The 12780-nt window shown below is 47.3% G+C and overlaps 1 protein-coding gene across 1 annotated transcript in view; it reads left to right on the top strand.

Annotated features, from left to right (window-relative positions):
• SLC25A33 (solute carrier family 25 member 33) overlaps nucleotides 1-4609 on the top strand; it is a 31851-nt gene extending 27242 nt beyond the window's left edge. Inside the window, 3 exon segments of the mRNA XM_040430954.1 lie at nucleotides 2127-2193; nucleotides 2288-2571; nucleotides 3726-4609. Of these exon segments, the coding sequence (XP_040286888.1) occupies nucleotides 2127-2193; nucleotides 2288-2571; nucleotides 3726-3928 (554 nt within the window). The 3' untranslated portion in view covers nucleotides 3929-4609.
• Nucleotides 4610-12780: the final 8171 nt, after the last annotated feature.

Genomic DNA, 12780 nt, shown 5'->3' with positions numbered 1-12780 from the left:
AGGATGTCTTCAGTTCAGTCTTTTTGACTGTTCAGAACGGAGATAAAACCGCAGCATGCTACGGTATTATCTCCGGCCAAAAAAACTGAACACTTGCCTGAATGCCGGATCCAGCATTTATTTCCATAGGAATGTATTAGTGCCACATTAAAAATACCGCAATGCCGGATCCTTCCTTCCTGTCTCCGCATGCGCAGACCGGTAAAAATGTGAAAAAAAAAAAATAGAAACGGATCCGTTCTTGCAATGCATTTGTAAGACTGATCCGGATCCATCTACAAATGCTTTCCGTTTGCATGCGGATTGCCGGATCTGGCAGGCAGTTCCGGCGACAGAACTGCTTGCCAGATCACTTTGCTGCAAGTGTGAAAGTACCCTAAGCCTAAATACTCCGAAACGCGTCTGGTATGACCGAATCTATGCCCAAGTACCCACGGCTATTTGATTGCTAAAAGGGAGCGCTCCATGTTTCTACTTGCCGGCATTCAGTATTGATACAAACTAGAGGATCTGTATTCAGCTGGGAGGACGCAGATACATAGAGGTCTCAACACGTGGGACGCCGATAACACTCTTATAATACAAAGAGTGAACGCAGCACCGCAATACTCACCACTGGAGGAGACATACGGAGGTAAGATTGAAAGCACCGACAAGGCAAAGTTTCTAATATTGATATTGGACATTGAAGACGCCATTATTGACATTGGATACATTATACTTGGATACTAATATCGGGATATTACTTTACAACTCCTGGACTTACAGTGATGAAATAGACTTCAATACAGCACAATATAACGCAGGTCTATCTAAAGACAACAGACAGTACCCATAGATTGCAATATTAGGTAATGCAGTGCAATCCAAACTAAGCACAACAAATCCCAGCCACCAGTGGACAATATCCATCAAAGGAGCGGATACTCCTAACAGTATTTTAGAAGCATCTCTGTGGTGCTATATGTTGTAATTGATATCTGTTGTTTCTTTTAACATGTATACATTTGATACTCTATCCAGAGATTGAAGTTTTATCAATCTATTCAATACTATAATTGCGATCATTTGATTGGGTCTATATAGCTGGAGTCTCCATAGAAGAAGTATATATAGTGTGTCGCACCTTATTCATCCAAATTGGAGACCCCAACTATAGGAGACATCATAACCATCAATTTTACTGCTATAATATATTTTATTTTTATTTTTTAGTTTATATCCTATTTTTTTTATAGAATATATTTCAATAAATGCTTGTTGTACATGGTGAACTCAGATGGTGAGTGCCTATCTAGTTTGTGTTTAATATATATACTGCATGATAGGGTGGGTCATATAGATACGAGCACCTACTCCCGTGTCAGCAAACAGGTGAGCCACTTAATAGATAGCTTGGTATTTTGGGGAATCGCCCTGTTAGACAGCCCCTGATATATTATGTAGGAGCAGTCAGGTAATGGCAGTCCGAGAGTGTTACCTTCTGCAGGAAATTAATGGAGTACAGGCTGCTCTGAATGTCTCAGTGGGACAATTACATAAATCATTGTATTTGGGGGAATTGCTTTTCATGCCGTTGTCTATAACATTATATAAAATGGCTACAGCGTTCATAATCCCTGCACATATCTTCAGCTTCTCTTTCCTTTTTGTTTCGCCAAGGAGATTACAATACAGTAACCCCCACCAGCCCCAGGTCTGCAGTTCTAGAATGCTATCTGCTGAGCCATTGCTGTACTGACGGCATTGCGGGGATGTGCCGCTCTGCAGTACATTTTAATAATTGCAGTGGGGGCTGAACGTGCCTCTCAGAAAGGCTGAGCTAGCAGCCGAGGGAGTGTGACAGAGCGATGAGCACTTCTGGCTGCACACTGCCCCCTAGTGTGACACTGGAGAACTGCAAGTCATGTGAATTACTCCTGCCTCATCCTGCGGTTGCAAAACCATAACTCCCAGCATGCCCTAATAGCTGTAATCTGTCCAGGCATGCTGGGAATTGTAGTTTTGGAACAGTTGGAGGGCCACAGATTGGGCATCCCTGTCTTAGTGGATGTCCAGCAAGTTACTGACATGGTTATGATTCAGGACTATACCCTACAATGACCCCCCTGCTCTTTGTCTTGCAGCATTTGTTACAAATACAATGATGAATCCAATCTGGATGGTGAAAACACGAATGCAACTTGAGAGAAGGTAGGGTTAAGGACATTGCTAATTTCTTTGTGCTGAGTCTACCTCTCCCGTAGGAGATACTGATCACCTCCTTAATATCATCTTGTGTTATTAGGGTGAAAGGTTCCAAGCAGATGAATGCGCTGCAGTGTGCTCGCTACGTGTACCAGACAGAGGGCATGAGGGGCTTCTACAGGGGTCTCACTGCCTCATATGCAGGGATCTCTGAGACAATTATCTGCTTTGTCATATACGAGGGATTAAAGAAACACCTGGAGGAGCTGCACCTTTCAGCGGCCAATGCCAGTACCGGAGAGAAGACCTCTGCCAACTTCTTAGGGTTAATGTTTGCTGCTGCCTTCTCCAAGGGATGTGCCTCCTGCATTGCGTACCCACACGGTAGGTTTGGTGTTATCAGCTGTGTGCTATGCTGGGAGGTATAGTTTCTGGAATATATTAAAGGGGTTCTCCGGGCTTTTAATATTGATGACCTATCCTCAGGATAGGTCATCAAAATCAGATCGGCAGGGGTCCGACTCCTGGCACCCCCGCCGAACAGCTGTTTTTAAGAGGAGGTGCGCGCCGTGCCAGTGCTGCCTCCTCTTCACTGTTTACCTTCTCGCCATCGCCTCTACAGCCGACCCATTCATTTCAATGGGACGGATCCCTCCTATACTAGTGTATGGGAACGATCCGTCCCATTAAAATGAATGGGACGGTTAGGTGTAATTACACCTGCTCACCGCTGCAGAGGCGACGAGGAGAAGGTAAATGGTGAAGAGGAGGCGGCGCTGGCATGGCGCGCGCCTCCTCTTCAAACAGCTGATCGGGGGTGTCGGACCCCCTCCGATCTGATATTGATGACCTATCCTGAGGATAGGTCATTAATATTAAAAGCCCGGAGAACCCCTTTAACAACATTGTTTTCTATGACCTTTCATAATAAAAGGGGGGTACATATTGTGCCTAGTACAGGGCTTGAGGGCATGGTACATGTCGAAAGGGTTCAAAGAACGCTAAAGAAATGATCTGTCATGCCCCGGCCCCCTCAGACGGAAGGCCGAAGTCTGTATCATATATGCCTGTAGCATCCCTTTAAATAAAATATAGGATAAACAATATATGAACCCACCCTTAAAGGGGTTCTCTGGGATTTAAATTGGCCGTCCGCAACCTGTCCTACACACATTGTCAATAGGGCCTCATTACACGGTTCTAAAACAGATGGAAGTGATGTGATCCTGCCTATATGCCATTGTGGCTGAGCAGCCTGACAAGAACAACGTGTAGTGGCAAGTGCCAGAGCATAGTGTTTAGGGAGGCCTCACCCCCCTAAGCAGCTCTGCAAGTGGAGGCAACCAGTCCTGCTCGCATTGTAGGACAGGCTGCTGGCCGCCATTTTAAGTAATTCCCAGAGAACCCCTTTAATTGGCATCTGTCCCCAGATGGATGGCTTGTTACTGCCAACTGTGGTATCTTATAGATTCCATTCAATAAAGTACATCTGTATAATGTTCTGCTGTGACTGACATGATCCTGTCCTCCCTTCACAGAGGTCATCCGCACAAGGCTTCGAGAAGAAGGGAGCAAGTACAATACCTTCTGCCAGACGGCGCGGCTGGTGGCGCGGGAGGAGGGCTACGCAGCCTTTTACAGAGGACTTTTAGCTCAACTTTTCCGGCAGATTCCCAACACTGCCATTGTCCTTTCAACTTATGAACTTTTAGTCTATTTTCTTCGCGATAAAGCCAAGTAAAGCAGCGAAGGTGGAAATGGACACTGACCAAACTGAGACTCTTGTACTGTAAAGGACGTTGGACACTCACGGCCTTCTCACCACCTTTTATCTTTCTGGGAAGTTTTATTTCTCATTAACGTTAGTTAATTTGTATATTTTGTTATTTTAAAACTTGCAGAGTCCTGATACTCACTGATGCTGCTAGATAATGAGATCTGCTATTTAATATACAGCCTCGGCTGACACGGTATTCTTCACCGGTTGCATCTAATTTATATCTATAAAGAACTAGAGTGAAAGAACCGAAAAAATGTCTGGTCCTGTGATGATTTCCTGAACGCCTGCAGTGAAGTGTGCATCCAGGAGGGGGCAGTAACACCATCAATGATCCTTGTTTTCCGTACAACTATCTCCAGTTACTGGAACTGGAGAGGGGCAGAGCCTCAAAACGAGGGGAGATACCTTATTTCTGGTAATGAAGAGGGAGATTTGTCAACTGAGAAACCAACATTGTTTAGGTCATCACTTTTGTGACTATTGCAGGCATTGTCATTTTCCAACATGTACATTGTAAATGCATTTTAATTAAATATGAGGTAGCACCATTGGTAGCCTGGGCTGAAGCTAATATAGCAGCCTCACGAGTTATCCTGGTCATAGACCTAAATCATTGGTCGCAATTAGGCTCCATTCACACATCTGCAATTTCGTTCCGCATTTTGCGGAACGGAATTGCGGACCCATTCATTTCTATGAGGCCGCACGATGTGCGACCCGGCTGCGGAAATGCGGACTCGCACTTCCGGGTCCGCATTTCCGTTCCCGAAAATAATAGAATATGTCCTATTCTTGTACGCAATTGCAGACAAGAATAGGCATATTCTATTACTGCCGGCGATGTGCGGTCCGCAAAATGCGGACCGCACATTGCCGGTGTCCGTGTTTTGCGGATCCGCAAAACACAGTACGGACGTGTGAATGGAGCCTAAACCAAATATTTCCATATGTATTCACTCTTAATGCATATGCACACCATTTTCCGGATTATATATGGCTATAATATATATAAAGTGTAGTCATGGAAATACATCACTTAAGCCTCATTCACACGTCAGTGATTTCCATCAGTTATTATGAGTAGAGATGAGCTAATCGAATCCCACAAAGTGGAATTCGATCCGAATTTCAGGATAAATTTGATTCGCCTCGAAGCCGGATTTCAATTTGCTCACGACGGGCCGCCATCTTGATTGAAGATATCGTCCGAAATCCTATGCATGGTGACGTATGAGGTGACCACGCCGGCCGACATAATCTCACGCCGCGCTAGATTTCGCTCCAGATCTTCAAGCAAGACGGCGGCGACCGGCCCGTCGCGAGCAAATGGAGGCGGTAAGTTTGATTTTTAACTTTTTTTTTTTTCACACTCAGACACACGTGTATGAACGTGGCACCTGAGGGGTACAATGACGGGGGCAGCGCTATCGCAGCTCCCTGTCATTGCACCCGCTACTTCGTCACGAAGCAAATTTTTTTGTAAAATTCGCCAAATCTAACTTTTCATAAATTCGCTTATCTCTAATTATGAGCCAAACCCAGGTTTGGAGCCTCCACAGACATGAGGTATAAGGGAAAGATCCGCACCTGTTCTGGGTTGAGAGCCGCACCTGGTTTTGGCTCAAAATCACTGATGGAAATCACTGACGTGTGAATGAGGCATTAGCCAAAACCAGTAGTGAAGCCTACTTGGAGATAAAGTATAAGGCCTCTTGCCCATGAACGTATGCCCTCCGAGATATACGGTACGTGAGCGGGCCATATGCACGGGAGCACACAGCATCATAGATTACAATAATGCTGTGCATGTCGGGCCGTCCGCGGGACTATTGTCTCACACTCATAAGATCATATGAGTGCGGGACAATAGGGGCGGCCCGACGTCCACAGCATCATTGTAATATATGATGCTGCGTGCTCCCGTGCGCACGATCAAAGCCGCTCTGGGACATATGGCCCGCATATCTCGGTGGGCACACGGTTGTGGGCAAGAGGCCTAATGCAAAGGTTTCCTCCTGTTCTGTGTTTTTGACCTGCACCTGGTATTGTCTCACAATAAGTGATGGAAATAACTGAGGTGTGAACTTGGCCTTATTTGTAAAGCTGGTGGGGGTCACTATGTACATGCATTATTTATCCTGTACTGATCCTGAGTTACATCCTGTATTATACTCCAGAGCTGAACTCACTATTCTGCTGGTGGAGTCACCGTGTACATACATTACTTATCCTTTTACTGATCCTGAGTTACATCCTCTAGCTTGTCTCTCAGTGTAGATTCCATTTCTTGGCATTGTGTCATAGTACGTTCCAGGTTAGCGTGCAGTGGTGCAGGAAGTGTCCTCCATTCCTCGATAAATTCAGCACTGACTCTCATCACCACAAATGCCCAGGAAATAACTTCCTGGGCATTTGTGGTGATGAGTCAGTGCTGAATTTATCGAGGAATGGAGGACACTTCCTGCACCACTGCATTATAAATGTCGGGTTCTGGAGACGTTATCGGGTCACGGTTGGGGGATACGTTTGGTGATGTAGCGTCCTTTTCCTGCAGGGGGTTTGGTGGGAACAGTTCCTCCTGAGATTGTTTAGAAAGTTCTGGAGTGAGCTTTGGGGGGTTGTTTTTTGGCTTTTGCTGCTGTTTTCTGCATTTTGGTGGGCAGAATAGATTTTGCGGGTGATGCAGAAAGATTGTCAGAAGTCGAGCGGGAAGTTTGTCTCCAGGGAACTTTATTTGCAGGGACTCAATATATTTTTTGTACTGTGTTCCGGTTAGAGGTTCAGGCACTGAAGAGTTAAGCAGGTTTAAAAGCTTTTATCTTGGGCGCCGTGGAGCGGGGGTGGGGGGTGTCGCTGTGTGTCGGGCTAAGGACCCTCTGTTATCAGGTGTCTGTCCCAGGCCCACTGTGTGTGATCCTCTGGTGGGAGTCACTTGTCCCTCTGTCCGTCCGTGGCCTGCTGATCCCTGACAGGCACTATAAGTTTAGAGAGCTCCTGCTCCACATTTAGGGTGTTCCCCATTAATCAGTGTCTCTGGCCCCACTGTGAGTGCACAGGTCAAGCAGTTCAAAGAAGGTGTCGCGCTGCCGCACTTGGCTGTAATTCGAAGGTCTTGATCAGGATAGGATAGGACAGCTTTTAGGTGATACCAAACAAGGAGGTTCCACAGGAGGATAATCTCGGTCGAGGGGTGGTTTTGTGACAGAGATTATCCTCCTGTGGAACCTCCTTGTTTGGTATCACCTAAAAGCTATCCTATCCTATCCTGATCAAGACCTTCGAATTACAGCCAAGTGAGGCAGCGCGACACCTTCTTTGAACTGTCTGTTGAATGTGAATAAGCCCGCTTCACACGGTAGTCTGCGACGCCAAAAAAGAAGAAAACACAGTGGTGAACTTTATAATTTTTTATTTTAATTTTTATTAATAGTTTTTGTTTTTTTGTTATATATTTATATTTTTTATTGAAGAGACTGCACAGGTCAAGCACTCTGTGATGATCTTGGGGTCAAGATGGCACCTATTACTCAGGGCCTCAAATCCGCAGGCTCCGAGATATTAAATTTCGGCTTCCCTCTGCTTTTTATTACCTTAGTCGGATCCCGAGGTATGTGTAGCCCCTCAAAGGCCGTGGGAGCCCACTTTTTTTTAAGGGTTTGATTGGCAAGTCCGAGGGAGCTCTCCTAAAATTCAGCCATTCTTGATGCCCCGCCTCCCGGAAGTCTTTCATAAGTAATGTATGTACACAGTGACTCCACCAGCAGAAAGAGTGCAGCTCTGGAATATAATACAGGATGAATACAGGATAAGTAATGTAGTCTGAGTAAACAGTGATTCCAACAGAGAGTTCAGCTCTGAAGTATAATTCAGGATATAGCATGGGATCAGTAATGTATGTACACAGTGACTCCACCAGCAGACTAGGAAGTGCAGCTTTAGACCTCTTTCACACGAGCGTGTCCGGATAAGGTCCGGTGCATTGCGGCAAATCCGCGCGAGTAGGTTCCGTTTTTATCGCACGGGTGCAATGTGTTTTGCACGCGTGTAAAGGGAGAATATTAATTACCAATATTTGCAGGTATCAATAATTAATCATAAATAGGAGGAGCCGTCTAGTGATGACTCCACCTATTAATTTATAAAAGGTATAAATAACACTTTCACTTTGCACTACGCTAATCACTAAACTAGCTGCAAGCGCCTAACTGAGCTAGCTACCGCTAATAAACACACGTAGCACGATAGGTATAATACAAATAACATTTATTAACTCCTACAGTACACAATGCACTAAAAATACAGTACTAAACTACACTACACAATACCAAATTCCACCCACAAACTAACTAAACAGTACACATACATTAACAGCCCACCCAACCTGGACTAAAACTATCCCTACAGGGAGATGACTATAGTAGCAGTGGATAGGGGTTAATGGTAGGACGTTATAGCAGGGGTATAGGTGTAAGGGATAGGGGGTTGGTGAGGGTTATATGGAGGGGTACATTGGTGGGATAGGGTTGGTAAGGGTTAATCAGGGGGATCCGTTGGTGGGATAGGGTTGGTAGGGGTTAATATCGTCCGTGGTATAGGGGGAAGGTAAGGGTAAATATCGTTAGTGGTATAGGGGTTAATGATACTCAGCGCTCGTTGTCGAGGGGGATGCTCGTTCGTCTAGGGGTGATCCTCTTCAGGGAAGGGGGGGGGGGGCGCGGCGCAGCTCTTCTCTTCTCACTTAGTGCAGGGGCCGCCGGATATTTACATCAGGGACACGTGGGCCGGCGCAGTGAGATGACGTCACTGCACCAGCCCGCGCGTCGGGGCTGCGCCACCTGACAGGCGGGAGAAACCTTTGATCTTCCGCCTGTAACACTTTGCATTCCGGACAGCGCGATAGTAATCGCGCTGCTGGAATGCACATAATAGAAGGAGGGGAGGTTTCTCCCCTCTTCCTATTATGCATAATTATCTTCAGCGGCGCTGGAGATAATTAATACAAAGGACTCCGATTCTATTGAATCGGAGTTCTTTGAAGCATATAGGATGACCGGACTCTTGTCCGGTCATTCTGATGCAATTCTGATGCTTGGGGCACATTCACACTGATACCTCTGGTTTTGGTGACATTTTTCCCATCAATGGGGCCTATACTATAAGGGGGCATATATATATATATATATATATATATATATATATATATAGACATATAAGGGGGCACATATTCCCCACAGGGGCCACGATGAGCCCCTGTGGACCACTAAGGGCAGATGTGCGCAGATGCTGGGCACATCATCCTATAATGTGGCTGTTAATGCATGCATATATACACTCACCTAAAGAATTATTAGGAACACCTGTTCTATTTCTCATTAATGCAATTATCTAGTCAACCAATCACATGGCAGTTGCTTCAATGCATTTAGGGGGGGTGATCCTGGTCAAGACAATCTCCTGAACTCCAAACTGAATGTCAGAATGGAAAAGAAAGGTGATTTAAGCAATTTTGAGCGTGGCATGGTTGTTGGTGCCAGACGGGCCGCTCTGAGTATTTCACAATCTGCTCAGTTACTGGGATTTTCACACACAACCATTTCTAGGGTTTACAAAGAATTGTGTGAAAAGGGAAAAACATCCAGTATGCGGCAGTCCTGTGGGCAAAAATGCCTTGTGGATGCTAGAGGTCAGAGGAGAATGGGCCGACTGATTCAAGCTGATAGAAGAGCAACGTTGACTGAAATAACCACTCGTTACAACCGAGGTATGCAGCAAAGCATTTGTGAAGCCACAACACGCACAACCTTGAGGCGGATGGGCTACAACAGCAGAAGACCCCACCGGGTACCACTCATCTCCACTACAAATAGGAAAAAGAGACTACAATTTGCACAAGCTCACCAAAATTGGACTGTTGAAGACTGGAAAAATGTTGCCTGGTCTGATGAGTCTCGATTTCTGTTGAGACATTCAAATGGTAGAGTCCGAATTTGGCGTAAACAGAATGAGAACATGTATCCATCCTCTGATGGCTACTTCCAGCAGGATAATGCACCATGTCACAAAGCTCGAATCATTTCAAATTGGTTTCTTGAACATGACAATGAGTTCACTGTACTAAAATGGCCCCCACAGTCACCAGATCTCAACCCAATAGAGCATCTTTGGGATGTGGTGGAACGGGAGCTTCGTGCCCTGGATGTGCATCCATCAACTGCAAGATGCTATCCTATCAATATGGGCCAACATTTCTAAAGAATGCTATCAGCACCTTGTTGAATCAATGCCACGTAGAATTAAGGCAGTTCTGAAGGCAAAAGGGGGTCCAACACCATATTAGTATGGTGTTCCTAATAATTCTTTAGGTGTGTATATATATATATATGTATAGCAGGCTGGATTACCAGCCTGCATTTGTGGGAGGGGCATAGGGTATTTAGCCGGCGCACGCCCTCCCTCTGGTGTCGGCATCGCGCAGTGCATCTCGTATTACGGCGACGTCATCCGAGTGCGACTTCCGGTTCCGGCTAGATCGACGAGCAGAGGCCGCGGCGGTACGCTTCTCCTGTGCGGCGGTCCTTCGTGGTAAGTTACCCTGTGCTGCTTCGTTGCCGTACGGCACCTCCGGGCGCCCACCGCCGGCTCCGCTTCCCCCACCAACGCGTCTCCTCTGCTGCGCTTGTCCGCGTGCTCTGGGCCGCGCCACCTGACTCCCGTTCGGCCGCGGCCGTAGCGCCCGGTCTGTGGGAGCACGCATTCCGGGCGTGGCCAGCGGGGGGAGCGGTGCAGCAGGAGATGTGACGCTTGGTGCGGTTTTTCAGGCAGCTCTGGGGCGAGACTTCGCATGTGCGCCCCGAAACATGGCTGGTATCACGTTCCCTACGTGTAGTCTCCTCCGCAGCACGCCACTTCTCCCAGCTGTCGCATCGCGGGGGGCGCCGCACGTCCCCCCCCCCCCCCCCCCCGGCTGACTGCTTCTCCATTGTCAGTGCTTGGGGGAGCGGCAGACGGGGACGCGGCGTGTCCCCTGTGGTTGGTTTCCTACCCCTTGGGTGGGCATAGCGCCATAGTCGGGCCCCTTTTTTGGCCCTTGCTTAACCCTGAGACGCCCGTTCACCTTGCTGGCAATTCCCCGGCTCTTTCCGCCAAAAACTTGGCCTGCCTTGTTTTAAAGCGTGCATGCTGGACAAACCTCAGCATGCGGTCAGGGGTCCTTCTCACACACAGTAAGGTGGTTGATGTCTCATCCCACACAGTCTGCGGGGCGGAGCGGGCCCCATCGCTGGTCCAGGAATGACAGCCGTTTGTCTGCAGCATGTTCATTTTAAGCAACTCGCAGCCCCCCCCTGTGTTTCTAGCGTCCCCAGGAAAGTAAATAAAATAAAAAAATAAAAAAACATTTTCTGTCCGCTCAGATATTTTCTGTTTTCATTTACCTGTTTTCTATTTACCTGGCCCGTCATGTTTTCTCCTTCCAGGGACGTCCAGGTGGTCTTCTTTTCCTGTTTTGCACTAATATGGTTCTCTCCGTGTCCTGTCGCCTGATACGTTCAGGTTCCCTTTCGGGTTCTGTCGCCTGATACGTCCAGGCTCGCTGCCTGTCCGATCACCTGATACGTTCAGGTTCCTTTTCAGGTCCGGTTGCCTGATACGTCCAGGGTTTGTTTTCATCATGTCCTCCCACCTGATCCGTTCAAGTTCTTTCCGATATGTTCAGGATTGGCTCCACGTCCTCCTGCCTGATACGTTCAGGATGTTCTTTGTGCCTTCGGCCTGATACGTTCAGGTTTCCGTCTTCGTGTCTGTCTGCCTGATACGTTCAGGTTTCCGTCTTCGTGTCTGTCTGCCTGATACGTTCAGGTTTCCGTCTTCGTGTCTGTCTGCCTGATACGTTCAGGTTTCCGTCTTCGTGTCTGTCTGCCTGATACGTTCGGGTTTTCTTCTTCTGGTTTTTCTGCCCGATACGTTCAGGTCCTCGTCATGTCCTCTTGCTGGTCAAGTCTTCATCATGTCCTCCCTCCTGTTACGTTTTTGGTTCGTGTCCCGTCTTGTCAGTCCTGTTTGTGGCTCGTTCATCTTTTTCGAAATCTTTCTTGGGGTCGGCATCTCACTTCACGTCGCTTTCCTCTCCTACTGTCCTGTTGCGTCTTTCTCCTACCTCATAGGTGTACCTATCACGGTCAGTTCAGGCTTCTTTATCGGTCACGCTCGGGGCCTGTTGCTCGCCATTGCCATCACGCACGGGTCATGTCTCCTCACTGCCTGCCACACTGGTAAATTCCACGCTGGCAGCCAGTTGGGGCCTCGTTTCCAGACGCGTCTCGGCTCTCGGTCTTGTTCAGGGCCCGGCGTTTTGTTCACTTGTTCACGCCAGGTCATGTTTCATCACTACCTGATACGCTCAGGCCGCTCGGTTTTCGTGTTTTCTTTCAGGTTGTCCTTCCATCGCCTGATATCATTCAGGATTTCTTACGTTTTTCGGCCTGGCACCTTCAGGGTTCGTTTTCTTCCTGTTCATCATCACGTAAGTTTTGTCTTGTCAGCATATGTTGGGGTACCTCTCCCCGCAGGTACCAGATAAAATTTCTTCCTCACTTACCAATCCCAGATTCGCAGGGTGTGAAGTTCACCCTCTTCGCGGACATTCCCGGGTATTTGTTCGATTGCTCCCAGGTTTTCCAAACAATTTTCCATCCTAAACTTTCTGAGGCTCCAGGTAAGTTGAAAAAAGAAAAAAAAAAAGAAAAAATTTTGGGGTTGCATGAGGGGTTGTCAATTCACGTCAGATCCTCCCACAGGGTCCGGTCTTCTTCGTG

Source organism: Bufo bufo, chromosome 1 (genome assembly GCF_905171765.1).
Source record: "Bufo bufo chromosome 1, aBufBuf1.1, whole genome shotgun sequence".
Classification (NCBI taxonomy): domain Eukaryota; kingdom Metazoa; phylum Chordata; class Amphibia; order Anura; family Bufonidae; genus Bufo; species Bufo bufo.
Note: the sequence above shows the minus strand (reverse complement) of the source record. Positions and strands in the feature narration are given on the sequence as shown.